General features: G+C 46.0%; 1 protein-coding gene across 1 annotated transcript in view; it reads left to right on the top strand.

Annotated features, from left to right (window-relative positions):
• The window catches only part of LOC122374361 (acetylcholine receptor subunit alpha-like 1), a 31,896-nt gene that overhangs the window by 6,827 nt on the left and 4,901 nt on the right, over positions 1–20,168 (top strand). The window contains exons 2-4 of the mRNA XM_043353053.1: positions 6,180–6,224; positions 7,559–7,668; positions 13,256–13,436. Of these exons, the coding sequence (XP_043208988.1) occupies positions 6,180–6,224; positions 7,559–7,668; positions 13,256–13,436 (336 nt within the window). The remainder of the gene's footprint in view (positions 1–6,179; positions 6,225–7,558; positions 7,669–13,255; positions 13,437–20,168) is intronic.

Genomic DNA, 20,168 nt, shown 5'->3' with positions numbered 1-20,168 from the left:
ATGAGGCAAAGTTGGGTACCATTGGATTTGTCCCTTCCCAAAGAATCTGTTGGTTTTTGCGCTCTCTCTAGCAGCAGAGCTCTCTCTAGCAGCTCTCTCTCGAAGCGCTCTCTCTAGCAGGAGCGAAATGGCGCGGGGGTGGCAACCTCCCCCCCCCCACGTGCGTTCTTAGGATGGGGAAATGGCATGTGCGGGCGACGGCTAAGTAAAGTTGACTTTACTGCCTGTGATGATTATACAGAAAACAGGAGAAACAACTGCCATGATCATACCATACTTAACCACTCCTGCTTTGCTTTGCCTTCCTTCGTGGGGCACTCATTCCTGGTTATGTGCCGTCTTTGTGCAACTTTTTTTTTTGTCATTTTTGCCATAGTGGTCTGTCCTGCATCGACCCAGTCGGACATGATGAGATATACATGGATATACAGAGCCAGCTGCTAAATAGGCCTTCTTGTTTCGCATCAGGGTGGCTCGGTGTCAGTGTTCGCCATGGGCCGTAAAATCCCAGTCCAGCCCAGCCCAGGCCCATGGGTTCACAGCCCGGCCCAGCCCGAGCCCATTCATGGTAAAAGCGTCAAAGCCCAGCCCGGCCCAGCCCGTCAAAAATGAATGTATTAAAAAATTATTGACACCACACAGGTATCAAAAGGTAGCAAAGAAACAATCTTTTACGAGCAACATGCACAATGCACATTGCATGCGTGCTTTATTAACTCGTTTTTTAGTCTTGCACGGTAATAAGCTATGTAGTTTTAGTATTTGTCTCATTTGCGAACTCCTGACTCTACTCTACAATTCTTGGCCCAGCCCATCCACAGCCCATCGATCCTTCATATTTGAGGGCCCAGCCCAGCCCGTAGCCCAGCCCAGCCCATGGCCCATTGGGCTGGCCCGGCCCATGGCGAACACTGCTCGGTGTGTCTTCCCTGTCATGTCCTGGGTTGTTACTACACGATTCGCTACCAGTGCTTCCCTGCCAATAATTATCTCCGGCTAGCTAAGTGGTTGCCATTAGTCAGACTGCGGCATCGTGCCACCACAATCATCTCCCTCCCTCCTCCCCCTCTCTCTCTCTTTCTTTCTCTCTCTCTCTCTATCTCTTTCTCTCTCTCTCTCTCTCTTTCTCTCTCTCTCTCTCTCTCTCTCTCTCTCTCTCTCTCTCTCTCTCTCTCTCTCTCTCTCTCTCTCTCTCTCCTCTCTCTCTCTCTCTCCTCTTTTCAGCCTCGCCCCGGACGCAGCGTCTTCCTGCAGAGCTGACAGGCAGGGGCGCTCTCGGTTCCTGAGACCAGGCCTTGTCGGAACCGACGCCCCACTGAGAGGGACGACCGTTGGCCAACTTTGTTCGGCCAGCAATCGACCAATGTTCCCAGCCCGGCCCCGGCTCGCGCTGGTCGGTCAGGCGATCCGTCCGATCGCAGCCGACGGAAATGGCAGCCAGCGTGTAAAGCAGACTTTGTGAAACTCATGCTCGGATATATTTGATAGACTGCCAAGTTATGTCAGTTTCAAAGTGGAGGCTCGTGTCTATTTGAAAGCTGGACCTTATCTCCTGCTGCCACATTCATCTAGAGCACTGCTCAGACAAAGGGTTGGGCTTTGCAGTTTGCAGTTACGACGTTAGGCCATTTCAATATAAACTCGAGTGAGAACAGAAAAGAATTGGTATTTGGAGAAAGCTTATTTAATTTTGCACGTTGAGAACGGGAACTAGTTAAAAGTTTTGAAGCCATTGGCCATTGGAAGAGTCACCGCTTGGTATAGTTGAACGTGTATGATTCCAACCTTCAGCGAGCCTGAGAGCTATCTATAAGGGAGACGAAAGCTTGGCTCGACATGATATTGGGCCGTGCAATGATTACAATGGCATTGAGCTGACCTCAACCACGACCATATGTTTTTTTTTATAATTCCTTTGTCACGCTGCAATGAATAAGTAACACGCGTTTTCTTGTCTGACTAAAGCTGTTATAAAAAGTGGACATATCCTTAGCTGGTGCTCAGCTTTGGATCCTGAATCATGGAATGCAATCTGTAAGTTTCTAGTCTTTTCATCTAATCGTCAATAAGAAAATCTTAGAACAATGACACTTGATACAAATAGATCAAATAATATACATTTGACAATAGATATCTGCAAGAATGCAAAAAGCAATAATTTAGCGGAAAACAAGCGTTGGTTTTTAATTATTCAGGGTACCAGTCGATCACACGCCTCTCTCCCTACCATCACACCCCACCAATCTAATAGTTTTCGGCGCGGCTCCATCAGCTGCACCCGGCTTCCCCAGACAATCCATCAGCTCGCTGGCCCTCCCTCCCCGCCCCACCCCTCTCCCCTGCATCCCTCTGCGGTCCACAGTCCCCCCCCCGCCCCCAAGGTCGGGCTGCAGCCGGCGGCGCTGCGCCGGTGACCAGTCGGTGACAATGCGTGCTCCCCTGGGCTGCGGCAGCTCGGGCGCCGCTCTCGCAGCCCGGCTCCGAGCGCCCACCTCCCGCCGGCCGGCCGACGATCAATATGGTACCAGAGTGTCGGCGACAGCCCGCTCCGGGCCGCTCCGCCAGCTTCGGAAGTTTTCCAGACAGGTCCGACAGCTGGCCCGGCTGCGGCTTCCGGCAGCTGCAGCTGCCAACTGCCCGACGCCCTTACGAAACTCGGACGCAAAGCGATGGGAGGTTCAGCGACTCCGATGCCCTGAAACGATTTAGATGAAACGCGGGATGAAATAAACGGGACAGCCTTCCATTATATGAGGAGCGAAGACTGATGGACATAAGTTGGAACTTGGAAGTGTTTGTTGTCGTTTTGTTGCAATGCAGTTTTTATTGAAAGGAAGCTATCTCATGAAACTAAGTCTAAAAGAGCTGGATGCACGCCTGTCATGTGGTTTGGCGCAGGCATATGCCTCCAGACAGCTAAATCTATGACTAAGTTGGATCCGAGACCAAAGTCTGTGAGATCAGATAGTATCATACCTATCCAGTATCCAAGTTTCATTTTCATGCACGTGCCTGATATTCACATACATGAGACCACTTCCAATCATCAGATCCTTTGAAGTTCTTTGATACATTTGTCAGTTCACTCCTTGGATTCAAAGCAATGCGTGGCGACCTTTTACAGATCAAAATATCACAGCAGGCGCCATGTGCATCTTCCTTGTGCATATTGTGCGTCTTCCTTTTCATGCAATTGTCAGATAAGAAGGTATCAACTTTTTGTAATTCATTTAAAACGGTCATGCCATATAGGTGAGATGTTATCTGCCAATCGCGAGCCCCAGAAATAGTTTCAAGCATTGTTTACCGCTGGCTACGAGTACTCTCTAGCTCTTCTCAGTATATTGTTTGGAAAGTAATGATTATAATAATAATGAAAAAATACCTGCGATACTTGCAGTGTTTGAGGGCCGGCGCCGCTGACAGCCGGGCCACCCTTTGGCAGATACAAAGCGGCTGGCACGGGTCGCCCACGACCGTTGCTGAGTGCTGACCCGGCCACATCAGGTCCCGGCGGCCCTTTGTCCGCCCCCTCCCTTACACGAGTGATCCGGGACGGAGGTCTGAGCACAGCGAGAGGACAGAGAACTGAGGGCAGAGGGGGGAGGAGACTGGGTGGTATCACATTCGCTGTGAGCACGAGTCAGAGCGCGGTGAGACATCCCGGGGGAGGCGGGCGAAAAGGCTCGCGCCGGCTCGTTTCACGCAGTGTCTCCCTGAGTAAGGCGGCGAGGTCTGATGTTTGATGGTGGGAGGCGCTCCCCATCTCCCCCGAATCCCCGGGCTCGCCTGCTCGCCTGTGATGCTCCTTTCTCTGTCGCTGGCGGGGTGCGGGCAGGCGATGAAAGAAAAGGAAATGAATGCGATGGGGTAAAAAACGTGGCGATGATGGCGAGAAGACTAGCGAAAGCGGCACCGCTCGCATAGTAGAGACACGCAGTAACGGGGACGAAACACACACGAAAAATGTTGTCAGGTCCGCGATTGTGCGAACTGCGAAATAAATTTTCCTTTAGCATGATTTGTTGGAGAATAAACACAAGCAATGTTAGCGAGCATTAAAGTTGCAATATTATCAGAAGCTAATTTTACTGTAGCATGTGGTAAGACATGGGGGATATGGCTGCATTTTTTAGGATTGTGTAAATGGTGCGAGCATAGCCTTTTACTTATCAGGCTGGGGTAGAGTAGCCTGAGGCAAGACGCCCCAGATAATTTATTCCGTTTAATAACTGTTGTCCCACATCACCTGAAAGTTCAAATTTGTGCTCCGTCCGTTCTATGGACATTTTACTTTAACCCTATTAGTGGCAGGCTCCTGGCTACCCCTATTGGTGGCGGGGGGGGGGGGCTGTTTACGACCCCCCCCCTGATATCTCGAGATCTAACGGGCCGATTTTCAAAATTCAAACGGCATTCGATTTCGCTCAACGTGATCTACATTTCTAAAAAATAGAAATTTAAAAAATGTCAAAAGGGGGGTAGAGGGGGGGGGGGGTAAAAACGGGCAAATTGCAGATACATTTTAGACTGTTTATCACGGCCAGGTTTCTGAACCAATCTTAACGCAACTTTTGCCGATCGATAGAGAATGAACCAGGAATTCACATGGATCCTAAAAATATGCATTTTCAAAAATCATAGGCGGATACAGATCATTGAGATTGGGGGTACACAAAAAGTATAGTAAATAAGGTTTTTGTTGGTACTGTTTCTAAAAAGGGTGGCAATGGTATTGTTATATTACAATTTTCTTATGAGAGAACGACTACAGTTGTATTGGTCATGCATAGGCGGTGTCAGGGCACCTATGTTGGGAGGTAAAACATACCCCCCCCCCTTTTTGGACGCCTGGATCCGCCTATTATAGCAAAAACGTGTCAAAAGAGGATGCACAATAACTTTGTATATGTTATCATATGATACCTTTCATTCACTGTTCGTAAAACTGGTGCATACAGTTATACTACATCAGCATCGTGATCTTCGCCCAAATGACTCGCTTCACGAATAGTAGGACCCCTAATTCCCAGTACTCTGGAGCCGCCCCTGGTAAAGTTATGAACTTGAAATTTTCAGGGAATGTGCCCAATTTAGTTTTAGGAAAAGTCAGAAAATTTCAGCATCGTAGCTTCAGCGGTTTCGGAGATATTCCCGAAAAACCTGAGGGGTGGATGAAAACAACCCCCCCCTGCCACTAATAGGGTTAAAGTTCAACCCTCAAATTCATTCACTTGTGATCGGACTCTCAACTAGGAAGTGATTTGTGAAGCAGAAGGGGCATTTTGCCCCGCCACCAGGACAAAACACCCCACTGCCTGGGGCAAGAAGCCCCATACTCAAGATTAGAAATTGAGCATGGTTATTGCCTAAATCTTATATGAGAGGTCCGTTAGACCACTGCAGAAGCAGTTGCTGAAGTTAGCACGAAGCACCTTCCATCCCATCCGGCCTTCAGCTGTGACACTATTGTATGGTCAGGTTTTTCACCTGCCTTATAAAGCCAAATGATAAATTGTTGCAATACAAATATTAACAAAATACTTCACTTGCCATCTAGTTGTTGATAGAAATAGGCATGTATAAATGCATAGAATCTTACTGTTCGCCAGCTGCCGAACATTAGAAAGTGGGTGGCTCAAACAACACATGAGGTAAAACGCCCCATGGGGCTTTTTTCCCGCGACCTACTGGGGCGTTTTACCCCATCACATAGTTCGGTCAGGGAAAAACGCTGTGCGCTCCAGCAAGATACAATTGAGCATGAACCAGCCCGGCATTAGAAGCGTCAGATAATAGCTGTTCACAATGCAAAAAAACTATAACCCTGATGTGACCCATAAAAAACGCTATGATGCATAATCTGACAAGTGACAACAAAACGTAAAAAAAAATTCCAAAAACACATTTTCGGCTGCTGGGTATCACAGTTCCTTTCAAGTCTACTCATATAATAATCATATGTGCACGTTTTATAAAAGAGAGGATGCTTCCTCAGAATCGTGCCAGTTCCGAGAAACATCGGTGAGGTGTTTTACCTCGGCGGGACGACTTGACCCGGTCTACTCTATATTTATGTTATGCCTAACGTCTTTTCTCCTTTTTGGGTTATACAGTGATTTGTCTGAAAACGCATCTATTTGTAACCACCATCTGACATTGTTTTCCGTTTCTTTCAGAACATGAAGAGCCAAATCATGACCACGAATGTCTGGGTTGAACAGGTAAGGAACTGGACCGCTGCCGTCTCCTGAGGTTGTATCACGAATTGCATGACTTTTCGTCACCTAACGTCTATGCCATCGCGTTATATGTAAGCTCATTGGTAACAAAACATACGAGTACATACACGTTAGCGGTATACGCTAACTGACCAAAACACTAAGAGTATGAGGCCAACATTATGTGTACTGTGTAGTCGCAGCACACGACTTTTGCTGTGATTCGTCAAAATTCACGAACTGGCACCTTGATGTGGAAGTATTTCAAACACGAACGCAGCGCAATCGGATCATGAGTTACTGAGCTGTAATTGAAGTTATAAGTTACTCACCCATGTTGGTCAGGCAGTCAGGTGCACGACTCGGGCGCTAAGTCGCGAGCCGTCGGCTGACCGCTGCGGGTGGCGATGAGGCGGCGGCGCGGCGGCGGCGGTGAGGTCGGATCGATGTGTGTTTGGCGGCTCCCCGGCAGACCCGGCGCCGTCCGTCTCCGCACGCCGGTCACGTCTGCGTCTGAGACCGTCTGCCGACGTTAGGCGCTGACACCACGTGTCGATCCGGACCGGGTGATAGCCGGTGACCCTGCTCCTCCCCCTCCCAGTCATCGGGAATGAAACCATGCGCGCGATCGAACGGAGAGAGGGGGCTGATTCGGTGACGTGCCTGGGTGGGCGGGGAGTTTCTTCGAGAGCAGCTGGTGCAACCTGTAATCTACTTGTAACTTCAAAAAAAAAAAAATAGGTTCACATCAACTTCTTACTGCCCAAGAATGAATTACAACATAAAAAGTTCCAAAGCTGCTGTATGGAGACACGCACTTCTGAAGGAAGTGTACATAAGGTCTGCACGCAAACCATATTTGTTCGTTGCAGATCTAATTCCTAAGAACCAATTTATATCCGCCCAATTGAATTAAACTGCCTCAGTTGGACAACAAAAATAGCAATGTATCTTGAACATTGACAGCTAAGGAAAATATACTGTGACATCTGAAAAAGATACGTTGTCGCTATTTCCGATTTGGCAACACATGCCAATTGAGGTTTACTAATATTTGTACTCAGAGTCTATTATGCTTTGCACCAGGGTGTTGACTCATCTCGACGACATGATGCAAACTGACTGTTAAAGCTGGATGCGGATGCACTGAGCTGACCATACAAGAGCCCCTTGTCGTATCCTAAAGTTTTCATCAATCACCGCGAGATCGAATGAAATCAAAAATCCAACCCACATCTGTAGTGAGATCGCAGAACGCACCTATCCAAGTTTGGGATTCATGGAGACGTTGATATCAGGTGCATACCACCATTGACCCCCTCCCCGTCCATCCACAGGAATGGAACGACTACAAGCTGGCCTGGGACCCGTCAGAGTATGGCGGGGTTCAGACGCTACACGTCCCTTCAGAACACATCTGGCTTCCCGACATCGTCCTATATAATAAGTGAGCTCGCCCGTGCAGTGGTGTGACATCTCGCAAATGCCGCTGTCCGCTGTTTGTCTTCAGTCACGGTCTGACAAAAGGTCATTTCATTTCGCAGTGACTTCTCTCTGCACAGCGTGCGGCCATTCTGTTAATAATTCACGAGGCTTGAAGTGCTACCAGAATAGTAAAATTGCAATGCATAAAGTGACGTCGAATTTTTGCACTACACTTCTGCCTCCCTAGCATCAGAAACCAATATCTCGTCACAACAGCAATCGTAAGTGATGTCTAGGGTGTCTGTCAACCCCATCTGGAAATATTGGAGGCGCCCGGCGTGACAAGAGGATGAGAGTGATTTATGAATATTTGCTAGAACAGCCTCGAGCTCAGCCGCTGGAATATTTAACGGGCACTGAGAACAGCTCCGACTACAGCTCCGTGGTATAAATTGAGATGTTGGTGGTATGTACAATACCAAGACGAATTACAAAAGGTATTGGGAATGAGATCCTCGTTATTTCGATGTCTTATTTCTTATCCACTTTGCAACAATAGCACCTCTACACACAGAAAAATATTGACACCGTTAGCGGTGTAATTGCACAGTACATATCTGAGCACTTGAGGAAAGTTAATTTAGTCCCTTCCCCGCTTAAATTACTCGCGCTTCCAAATGAGCACCAGGAAGAAGGTAATAGAACACTGTTAGGAGGGTTGGGTGTTTTACTACATGTAGCAAAACACCCAACCCTCCTAACAGTGTTCTATTACCTTCTTCCTGGTGTACATTTGGAAGCGCGAGTAATTTAAGCGGGGAAGGGACTAATTTAACTTTCCTCAAGTGCTCAGATATGTACTGTGCAATTACACCGCTAACGGTGTTAATATTTTTCTGTGTGTATATTAGGTGTATTATTTCGAATGTTTTGAATAGATGTAATGACAGCCCAATGACCATATTATGTAAACATAGCAATGCAAAGCCTACGCAATACAAAATACCTACCCAATTTTGGGTTGTGTCATGCATATAATTTGGATGTAAAGGCTAGTGTCCCCACCACAGCAAGGAACGGTTAATGAGATCCCTTCTTACACCAAAACTATTTTTTTCCGGCATTTATGACCATTTCTGCTCGATCGCCTTCCTCTCTGAAGCTCACCTTCTGTTCAGACTGCCACCAAGTGAGTCTCTCTCAGGTTTTTCGTTTTCTCTCGCCGTCCATAATTCAATTCTCGGCGGTGGCGGCCATCGGACGGCAGCCATTCTGCCGGCGGCGAGAAAACCGACAGCTGCGCTCATCCATTATTCGCTATCTCTGCGGCTGTGCGGCGGTCGAACCCTTTGGTCCACTTGGCGGCGACTCTGTGGTCCAACCCTTTGGTCCACCGGCATCGGTCGTCCGCCGTCCCGCCGCTCTGTCGGCCTGACCGTCCGCTGATCCATACGTTCTTGGACCCGATCTTCCCTCAATTCGTTCTATTCGCTTTCAGTTCCCACTCTTGATCCTCGGATCAGTTTGTTCATTAGTTGCATATTGTTTATCGGCAAATAACACCAATAAGCAGGATGCATATTGCACAGCAATACGCACATGCGCCCACGCGGTCATATTGCCTATGCGAAAGGCACAGTGCAAAGAGACAAAGTCGTTTGCTACTCGGGTCTACCAGACTTCCACTGCGTTTCCTACCAGACATCCACAGTGTACCACTGATATGTCATACCTTTAAGGTACCTCTTGGCCGGTCCGATCAGTCGTTCTGGTCCGTTGACCCGCCGCTCCAGTGCGGTTCGTCGGTCCATCGGTCCCGTCAGATCGGTGACCCGACCCTTCCGGAGCGAGCCGCCGGCGCCCGCTCCATCTCCGACGGCCTGGGTACGCTGATAACGCGGTCGGTGAGCCGATCTCTGCTGAACGCTGCCTCCGGTAGGCCATTCACGACGCAGATAGAGACGACAGGGTGACGAGATTACTCTTCCACTTCCGTCGAGCGATTGGCCGCCCTGGTGTATTGTGATAAGCAATTGCCCCGATCTCCTGCAATAACTGGTGATTCTGGAATTTTGGCCGCAATGGGTCAATTCTTATCTCCAATAGCATAAATCTATTATCTAGGATTTTCTGGGCTTGAAGATTCCTGAGCCTGATTTGTGTCGGTGAATTTACCACCAACAATCGATGCAGTTGCTAGCCGCAAATGGCGATGGCAAATGATAATAATACCACCACAACGAATCAACCAAATTGATAGACCCTTAACCCGCGCGGGGCTGGGGTCTCCAGCCGAACGCGCGGGGCTGGGGGGGGGGGGGGTAAATTTACCCCCCCCCCCCTGTTATCTCCCGAACTAATGGTCCGATTTGGAAAATTCAAACGCCAATCGAAAGCTCTCATCACGAACTACTAAAATCATGTACTTAATTTAAAGTGAGGTCAAGGTCAAGGTCAGGTCAAGGGTACAAATTGCAAGTTTCTACAGTATCGGCCTTGCACCGTAGTTGCCGAAGAATTGAGTCATGGACTGAGACTGATCGCCCAAAACGTGTTCTTAGGCTACCAAGACAATATTCGTTGCATACAATATCATTCAGAGGTCAAGGTCAAGGTCAGGTCAGGTCAGGTCAGGTCACCAAAAAACAAAATATAGAAAAGGGCATGTGCGACACATGTTTTATGGGTCATTTTACTCATAGAATTCAATAGGCACACTCAATAAGTGATATGGACCACCTCTGGATGAATTTCAGGTCGAGGTCAGGTCAAGGTCAGGTCAAGTGAGGTCAAATTTTGAAAATGGTTGTTAAGGCCTAAAAAGGTGTCTATCTGATGCAGTTTTTCACGGCGAATCGAATGGTGCTATTTTTGTTTCCGTACGAGGTCTAGAACTTCCAAAAAAGTCATTTTTCAAAAATTTTGTGTGTCGTGACGTCATAAAATTTTGAATAACTACCACATTTTTGAACCGATTCTTCTAAAATTTGGTATGTAGGTGCACATAGACCACTTCTCTGACATATATTCCGGTTTTTTCGATAGACTCAAAATTTTGGATTTTATAATGATTTTCCCAAAAAAATCAGTTTTTTGAAAAAATTTAGGCCAAAATCCAAAATTTTCAAAAAACCGAGATAGCCATTTGATAGACAAAGTAAAATTACGTACAACCTTTTTTGTTACGTCTTGATTCCTTTAAAAATGAAGATGTTAGCGGCGTTTGAACTTTTGCCGTTTTTGAGGCGAAAATGGCGAACATGACGTCACTAAAACGTCAATTTCTCAAAAATTTTCCGACGGATTTCGCTCAAATTTTCAGGGAACGTGTCAAATTGATGTAAGAAAAGGTACTGAAAGTTTGGCGGCGCTGCGCGCCGCCGTTTTTGAGATATCGCAAAAATTCGCGAGGGGGGGGGTAAAATTTACCCCCCCCAGCCCCGCGCGGGTTAAGAAACGCAACAACTAGAACGGTACAAGTTAATCGTACTACAAAATATCATAATTCGTATATCCCAGCAACTACCAAACTTTGGAATCAACTAAAGGAAGAGAGCAGAGCTCTGAGGACAAAGAAGGCATTCAAAAAAGAAATATATAAAATGCAGGCAAAAGAGCATCCACCGAAATATTACTCCCTGGGTAAAAAAATCGGCAACTGTCTATTAACGAGACTCTGAGTAGGGATGTCGAAATTAAATGCACATCAATTTACAATCCAAAGAGTAGATTCGCCAAGCTGCCACTGCGGCAACGAGCTTGAAAATGTAAAACACTTTTTTCTACACTGCCCATCATATATCGAACAACGACGTACTTTATACAGGTTTATTACTCATAATATTTGTGACGACTTCGCCCTTAAATCCGACACAGGTAAACTGAATCTCCTTCTACACGGAACAACCAACGAGCATGAACAACTCCTGACACTGGCACAACAGGTCCAAAATTACATTATGTCAACTAAACGTTTTTGTGTGTGAAACGCAAAAGTGTGTGATGCGTAAAAATAAATGAAATAATGAAAATAAATAAATAAATAAATAAATGAATGAATAAATAAACAAATAAATAAATAAATATACAATAGGGAACCCCTGGCGCTGCTGCTGCCGGCTGCTGATCCATCTTTATTACCGAGCGGGTAAATGAACTCACACCTATACGAGCGGCGGTCAACACATAGTCAAAATAAAGAAGCAAACAAGTAGACAAATATGTAAATACGAGTTACCTGATTAAGCAAAAGGCGCCATGATTCAAGTGTTTAGGCACTTTTGCGCCAATTGCATGCTCATCTTGTTTTTATTTTCATTTGTGTTTGTAATAAAATTCGTTGTGTGTGTGTGTGTATGACTAACGTAGTACGATCTGCTCATTAACAAATTTATTCCTCTAGTTCTTTGATATCAGCTCTTTGTTTACTGAGGCAATGCTAAGAATTTTACTTATGCAGTCAGTACTACAGTTACAGTCAGTACTAATTAATTATCTTGTAATTATTTTCCATTATCACATATGCTCATTAACTAGAAGTATTATGTCATTGTTGTCAGACTCATGAAGTGTGACTCGTATTCAGTAGTGTGACCCCAGTCGTAGGGGAAAGTGGGGTAAGACGGTCAGGGTAGGTAAGACGGGCACCCCTTCTGCAGACCAAACCAATAGCGCTACGAGCAAGAAAAGTTAGGACCAGAATTGCCTTTCCCACTACACACCACCATTCAAGTCTGGTGAATTTGTGTTCAGTCGATAATCTTTTATTTTGATTTCTTTAAAACACTCATTTCATTGAAAACATCCATAATGTATTGTGCAAGCTTTTGTGTACAGCACTATAGAGTTAAAAACTCGCAATCACTTGTGGTACACTCATATGCCAACAGTGTTCATTTACGGCGGATTTGCTTTGTCTGCATCAAATTGTCCACAGCGAAAAATCGTGCTGAACTTCTGACATTGAGTTTGGGGTAAGACGGGCAACTATGAACCCAATGGGTCTGTAATGGTGAAAATATTTTTGTTGCTGTAGGAAAAAAGAAGCATTTCTAATAAGAATATGTTCGATTCCGATACTCACAGACATGTTAGCAATATTCCTTCGGCACAGTTTATTCTCGAATAATGAATGTGAAAAACGGTTCTACATGGCTTCTGAACTAGGGCCTATATAGGAGCATACGCCTTCTGCACGAATCTCGTATACTGCCATTTCCGAAGCACTTGAGACCAACGAGCGACTGTATAAATGCGGCTAATCTCGGGCATTTGTTGCGAGCTGCGCTGATCGGTGAAAGAAGCTGGCCGTCTTGCCCTACCCATGTGACCGTCTTACCCCATGGGGTGGGGTAAGACGGGTTTTTGCAAGGTTTTGCAAAAATAGCTGCAGTTTATTTGTTGAATCAGGTCTAAGTCTCATCTTCTGGCAAATGAAAGTAAAATGTCTGAAAAAGGTTTTCACCCAGTTTCCCGTTTCTATGATGTTTCTAACCGGCCGAAAAATGGCTCCAAAGTTAAGGTGCCCGTCTTACCCCACTTTCCCCTAGACGGGTAAGGTCATCATTGTGTAAGTCACAGCTCTGACCGCCCTCCTCTCCATCTGGCAGCGCGGACGGCAACTACGAGGTCACCATCATGACCAAGGCGATCCTCAACTTCACCGGCCGCGTGGTTTGGAAGCCGCCGGCTATCTACAAGTCCTACTGCGAGATAGACGTCGAGTACTTTCCGTTCGACGAGCAGACGTGCTTCATGAAGTTTGGCAGCTGGACCTACGATGGATACATGGTTAGTGGAATATCCGAGGGAGTCCTTGTTTCAAGTCTATTTATGTAAAACTGTCGTATTTTTCTGTACTGATAAGCAGTTAATAAAAACATAAACTATAATTAATACATACTTTACGGTGCGTTCACTGGAGATTAACCGTGCGTTAATTCGAAGGTAGCCGTGCACCAATTTAAATTGGTGCACGCGCGTGCAATGATGACTTTCTCAACTGAAGTTTTTTGGAAAGGTCATTGACTTTATTCTAAGAATTCCCATAAAAGGCCCTTTTAGTGTCATGGACTAAGTTTAATTTTAATTCAAATTCGCACCGTTAAGCATGTATTAATTAGTTTAACACATGGTTTCCGTGCATAAATGGTTTTAACGCACTCGTGGATGGAATGGAGCACTTGTGCGTTAATGCACTCGTTTCACTCGTGCATTAACACACTCGTGCTCCAATCCATCCACGTCGTGCGTTAAAACCATTTACACACGGGAAACCATGTGTTAATATATAATATCTAAAAAGACTCTATTGATGTGAATTCATTAGCATAAGAATTCACATAAATATCACATAAAGAAATCACATAACTAATAAGTATATGAGCTCAGCCAGCAAATCTTAAAAGGTAATACCTACGTCCTACAAAGCAAAAAGCCTTGCAACAACATTTCGAAGAGAAAGAATAATCACCATGTCTTCAAAAGTGCTAACCTAAACCGAATGTTTTGATTAGTGATGTGTTTCTCGTTTCTTTCATTCTTACCGCTGTAAATACACATTTTTCACTATTTCTTAAAACGTGGTCCACCTCGTACTTTGTTTTTGTCCATTTAGAGACCTAATGTGCAAAACATCACACACGTAGCTCAGTTTCCTGCGAGTGAAGGCCATCCCTTAATGGCTCTGAATGGATTAGACGGAGAACAAACAGCTAGATTGGCTGAGCTAAGCATAAATTGGCGTGCCACTCCCAGCCTCTAAAAGAGACTAGTGGCGCCCTTCGGTAGCAGCGTAGGATGCTAGAACTTTGATATTGCTAAAAACGGTACTTACATAATACATACGTATATGAGCAGTGATCACATATACGTTAAAGTTGTGCGAGTACGATTATAACTTTATTGTACCCACGAGTTGCTGTTGTGTGGATAAAGATATGTTGAAACATTTTTCGCTTTGCTGTTTCTTCAACGAAACAGTCACGAGAGAAGTTTCTTGTTTCAAATGACGGCCCCTTTCCTGGTAAAAAAGGCAGAGTGTGCGCTATAGCGTTCTTGAGTGTTATAAGCGCCAAGCATAGCTCTCGGTGTTTCTATGACCAATTAGCGTAAACCTTAGTCGACGCTCATTGGATTACTGGCCGATGAGGTGTTTGAGATTAGCGCCTGGTGGGTTCCGGAAACCGTGCGCCAGTGTAACTAATAAGCAAGGTGGTTTATTACGGGTCATATTTTGGTGTAAGTGGACAATAGATATTCGATCATCTATGGAATTAAAGATTCCTTTTAATGCCAAATTGTGCATACATTAGTTGGTTTCAGGCCTGAAACGATAAAAAAGATAAGATGAGACATAACCCTTGTTTTATCCAGTAACCATGGTGAACTGCAACTTTTACTACAAAGCACGTCATTACCTCAGTATTTTCGGTTTTTGAACTGCAACGCTATCAATGCCTAACTAATGTAGCGAAGCTTTAACTCGATTGTGCCAAATTCGCTGCTCTGCTGTCATGCATGGGATCGTCGACCCACTCTGCGATCTTTGCTCTCAAGCTCAGCGCTCACCTTTTGGTGGCTCTCGGCCGCTCTGTTCATCTCTGCTGCGCCTGCAGTCGGCGCGGCGCGACTGTCACCAGCGCGCCGCAATCGATCCCCGCCAGCGGCGCCACAAATCAGACCCAGAGCGGCTGAGCGGCTGCCGGCCGGCCGGGCCGGTCCGGCCGACTCAATATAGAGCTCAGATCTATATCTGCCACCCGCGGGCCTACAGGATCGCGTCCCGAGCGGTCCGCTGCTTCTCTGAAGGATGGCCTCCGAAACGCATCCTGCAAAAGTCACAGAAAGGGCTGCCGAGGTGGCACACAAACAAAAGCTTTGGTTGAGAGAGATAAGTCACGAATAGTGATGAAACATAAGTACGGCTTTTGGTTTTGGAATATAAATCTGCCGTCCAAAGCCAAAACACCGTATGGGCCATTTTTTCCGAAATATGGTTTTTGATACCAGGACAATCCATTTTTGACGCTGCGTTTAGCTGTAACATTTATAGTTATGTATCAAAAATATATTTTTTATTATATTCGATAAGGTATTATGGCTTTTGTGGATAAACCATGATTTACCTACTTGGTGCCACCAAAATGCCGTATGAAGTGTGTTTGTGAAATTCATCAGTTGTTTCAAGTCGTCAACTCATGCCAAAACACCGTATCACAGCGATGTGGTCTTTTGGCCTTGGCGGACGCTGAACCTATGCCACTCTCATGCCACCGTTTCACGTGTGATGCGGTCTTCTGGCTTTGAGTTCGAACGAGGTATCCGACAAAACCAGTGACAAAAACACCGTATTGACTGATATGCGGTATTTTGGCATCGGTTGGTGTCGGTAATTCTCGATCACCTTGAGATGCGCTCTTTTAGCAAGAATGATTCAACGTGTTTAGGAAATAAGCTACTCAATATGAAATTCATGACAAAATTGACGGCGAAAATAATAACGACACAATTTTTAGAGGCATAATATTTAAAGATGTAAGCCATTAGAGCAATACCTGCCAGACTGTCACATGGGTGAAGTGGCTCAGATCAAGGCTGCTTTGAATGCAGCAAACAGGCGGTCCACCTCAGTTCAGGCAAGGAAGCCAGTGGCGAATATCGAAGAGAGGCCGATCGTGATTGGGCTGACGAAGGGGTGACGGCGACGGTGTCAGTATGATGAAAGAGGTGATGATACATAAGATTAGGTCTGGCTATGCTCCTTCGTCCCTGGGTGTTACGGGTCTTCAACTGAACAGTGCGGCAATGCCCGAGAACACCCGCAGCGTCAGAAAGGACTGTTATCATGTGGTGTCCGTTTGCATCGTCTGGGATGACTGGTGTAGCCGGACGTGGAACTGGTGGAGTAATCTGGTATTTACTTTTTGCCTGCAACTTGGGTCTTTCACACAGTCCAAAAATGAGCGCTGATGAATGCTGTTAAGTGTTCAGTGTGCAATCGAACTACCTCGCAATCCAGACTGACGCTAAAGTCGATCTAACCTGAAAACACCGGCATGAACGCCGATGTCGTAGCCGTGCCAGGTAAGTTAACCCAAAACTGAATCAGAAATCAGTTGGTTTCGGAGCCTGTGAATGCGGCCGGCGAACCCTTGAATATGCGTGGAACTCAGACTTTCCTGTAACTAGAAGATGACAACACTTCCGTTGCTTCATTTAACTATTTTTAGCACCGTCTTCTAATTGTAGCAAATTTGTAGAAAAGTCCAATGTACGCATCAAACGTTCGCCCCTGGGCTGCCTTCAGTCTGCGACTCTCCGTCATCAAACACATTCTGCTCTCCCCTTTGTAGACTGGATGAAAGTCCCAAGTTTCAAGCAAAAAAGTGATACAGCCACGTCCAGATACCTCCAGCCGTTCCACGTCCGGCTACACCTTCCAGACGATGCAAACGGACACCACATGATAACAGTCCTTTCTGACGCTGCGGGTGTTCTCAGGCATTGCCGCACTGTTCAGTTGAAGACCCGTAACCCAGGGACGAAGGAGCATAGCCAGCTGCCAGACCTAAGCTTATGTATCATCACCTCTTTCATCATACTGACACCGTCGCCGTCACCCCTTCGTCAGCCCAATCACGATCGGCCTCTCTTCGATATTCGCCACTGGCTTCCTTGCCTGAACTGAGGTGGACCGCCTGCTTGCTGCATTCAAAGCAGCCTCGATCTGATTTACTATGCCCACGTGATAGTCTGGCAGGTATTGCTGAAAGGCCTTAGACCCTAGAATATTCCCCTAATAATTCGTGAATTTTGTCGCGAACTCCATATTACATAGACCCGCCTATTTCCTACACATGATGCAGCATCGATGATTCCGAATGCTGGCAATTGTCGATGGATCATTCCATCATGTAAACTGTATGCTTCAACTTTACCGTAACTTGGAGGTCATCCAAGCCAAAACACCGTATTGGGGCATAAAACGCGATACGGTGTTTTTGCTCCGCGAAAAGGCACAAAATTTACATACAAACCAAGCCAAAACACCATATCGAATGCTAAGTAAAATGATAATGATTATTATGAAATTTGAATACATGTATCAATTCGGCAAGATCAGACAATTCTGATGGTCTTTTTCCTATCACGGAATGTTGATTTCTTCACACAGAAATCACACCTCGAAGTAAGAAAGCTTAAAATCGTTCCCCTGTAAAATTTGAAAAACCTGGGATACGGTGTTTTGGCTTTGGACGGCAGAAATGGTAGCGGTATCCTCAACGGGTTCTTTTTGGGGCGTGGATAAAACAATAAACCAATATTGTTTACATTCAAACATGTATGTAGACACGTTACAGGATGCGTGACATTGGACAGTGGACACTAGGGTGTCTCGAAAAATAAAGTTGACATGCCTATAGCCCAAAACATTTGCAATCGAGTCTGCTGGTTTCGAAAATCGCAATTAAAAAATTATGAGCCATTGTCTTCAACAAGCGCAGTCGCGATTTCCAAAAGCTTGCACCTACTTTTCGGGCGTTGCAGTCTCCATTGGTTTTGCTTGGTGTTAGTGGCAGTAATAATACGGTGGTTTTCACGAAAGTCTCAGGCAGAGTTCGTGGGTGAAGAGTTTAAGCGTAGTTTCAGGTCAGTAGTTAATTGACTTTATTTAGTGTAGACGTTGTCGATACACTTTTTAAAGTCACGCCTGTAATGCGACCTTCGCTTCAGCGCAGCTAAACTCTGGGCAAACCACGTCCGGCACCAGCCCATAATCTCAGTCGGAACTCGGACCAGACACGCTAGCGCCACAGACGCCTAGTCGACACTCGAGCCCCTCGAGCCCGACCGCGGCAGCAGCACAGTGATAACTTTCGTCTGCTCTAACCATAATCAAAGTACCCAAGTCACAATTGTGAGCCGTCTCGTGTCCAGAGCCTACTTGCCACTTGGCGAGGACGAGAACGACGCCCGCTGCCGCCTGGAGGCTTGGTGAGTTTTACCTCGAGGGGCTGCGGCCGCCAGTGTTGATTGAACTCTCGTGATGGTGTCGACTGTCGATGTATGCATTGGTGGTGAAGTTACTCATTCATTCTCAGGCCATGGCAAAGCCCGGTCCAAGTACCCGTAACCAGACCGTGGTCCCGGTCCTGAATGTCCACCCAGCAGAGCTTCCTCCATCTCCAATGGTCTCTTACACTGGCGGATCTGCAGGGAGGGGGCATTTAGGGCTATGCCCCCTCAAAGGCCTAAAGTGGCCTGTTTGCCCCCCCCCCCCAACGATAATGAAACATAGTTCAATCAGTGCGTGGCCCAGGAGCCGAGTTAAACAGGGGGTGTTTTACCACCTCCCGGCCCGCAAAGGTTGCGCCAAGCATCGACCCGGAGCGGGTTAACTGGTCGACAAAAGCAATGTGAAGTGTTTATACAAAGTGATATAAAGGCATGGGTCGGGTGGGTTACCATTTCTATATTTTTTCTTTCTAATTAAAAAAAAATGTTCATCGTGTCAGGGCTGTGACGAAAAATAACTGGCCTAAATCCGATGAGAAAATAGGATTTGGGGTTACGCTAGGTTTGGCTCCTAGGTACATGAGTTGCCCCCCCCCCAAAAAAAGCAAATCTGGATCCGCTAGTCTTCCTCGCACGCAGCTTCCGTGGAGAAGCGATGTTCTCCGATGATTCCTGAAGCAGAGGAATGCTGCTAGCGCAGAAGAGTGTCGCAGAAGCGTGTCGGCCATGACGGCCGATATCATTGTCAGCCGTGCGAAGTCAAGGCTCGACCTCCCACTTATCCGGACAAAAAAAAATTGGAATGGAGTGCGCTCAAGAGCAAGACAGAAACGTAGAAAACGCCGTATATCATGTGTGTTGACATTCTTACTGCATTTTAGGTACCTCGTCAGCGACATGGATATTAGCTTTTAGCATAACCTACTGTCAGCAGGATGATTATCACTCAGGTAGCAATTTTTGGATATGTTGCGCTAGGAAAGTGTTTTAGTAAATGTTTATGCAACAAATGTATTGATTCGTTGAAAGATCGCAAGCTGAAGCGAGAACGCATTTACACGGTTTACGTGAGAATAACACCGAAGAAAGCCTATGGAGACTGCAACGCCTGAAATTGTCAGGAAAGGGTTACAATAGACGAGGTGCGCTGGTTCTTAACATTAAATGAAAATTTTTTAATCATCATTTCATGTCATAATAAGGCTAGATGCAAGTGGTTTTTGCTATAGGAAGTGAATTAATTTTTTTGACCCCACTTTCGAGACACCCTAGTGGACACGCTGGCAATTGGCACGGTTCAAAGAAGAGGTTAGATTTACTAAAAAAATGTACCTACTAGTATTTTTATGTACCTTCATACTTACGTACTGACTTATATTTTTGTTCCCATGTAGGTATCAACTTTTTTGTCCGAAACGGTGCAACTGTTGAACATGGTAATCTCGACGTGGCGAACTTGCAACATGACTTTTTTTCTTTCTTCTTTTGATGCCAATCTTTCCAGAA

This window comes from Amphibalanus amphitrite, unplaced genomic scaffold (genome assembly GCF_019059575.1).
Source record: "Amphibalanus amphitrite isolate SeventyFive unplaced genomic scaffold, NRLGWU_Aamphi_draft 001646F_arrow, whole genome shotgun sequence".
Taxonomy (NCBI): Eukaryota; Metazoa; Arthropoda; class Thecostraca; order Balanomorpha; family Balanidae; genus Amphibalanus; species Amphibalanus amphitrite.
Note: the sequence above shows the minus strand (reverse complement) of the source record. Positions and strands in the feature narration are given on the sequence as shown.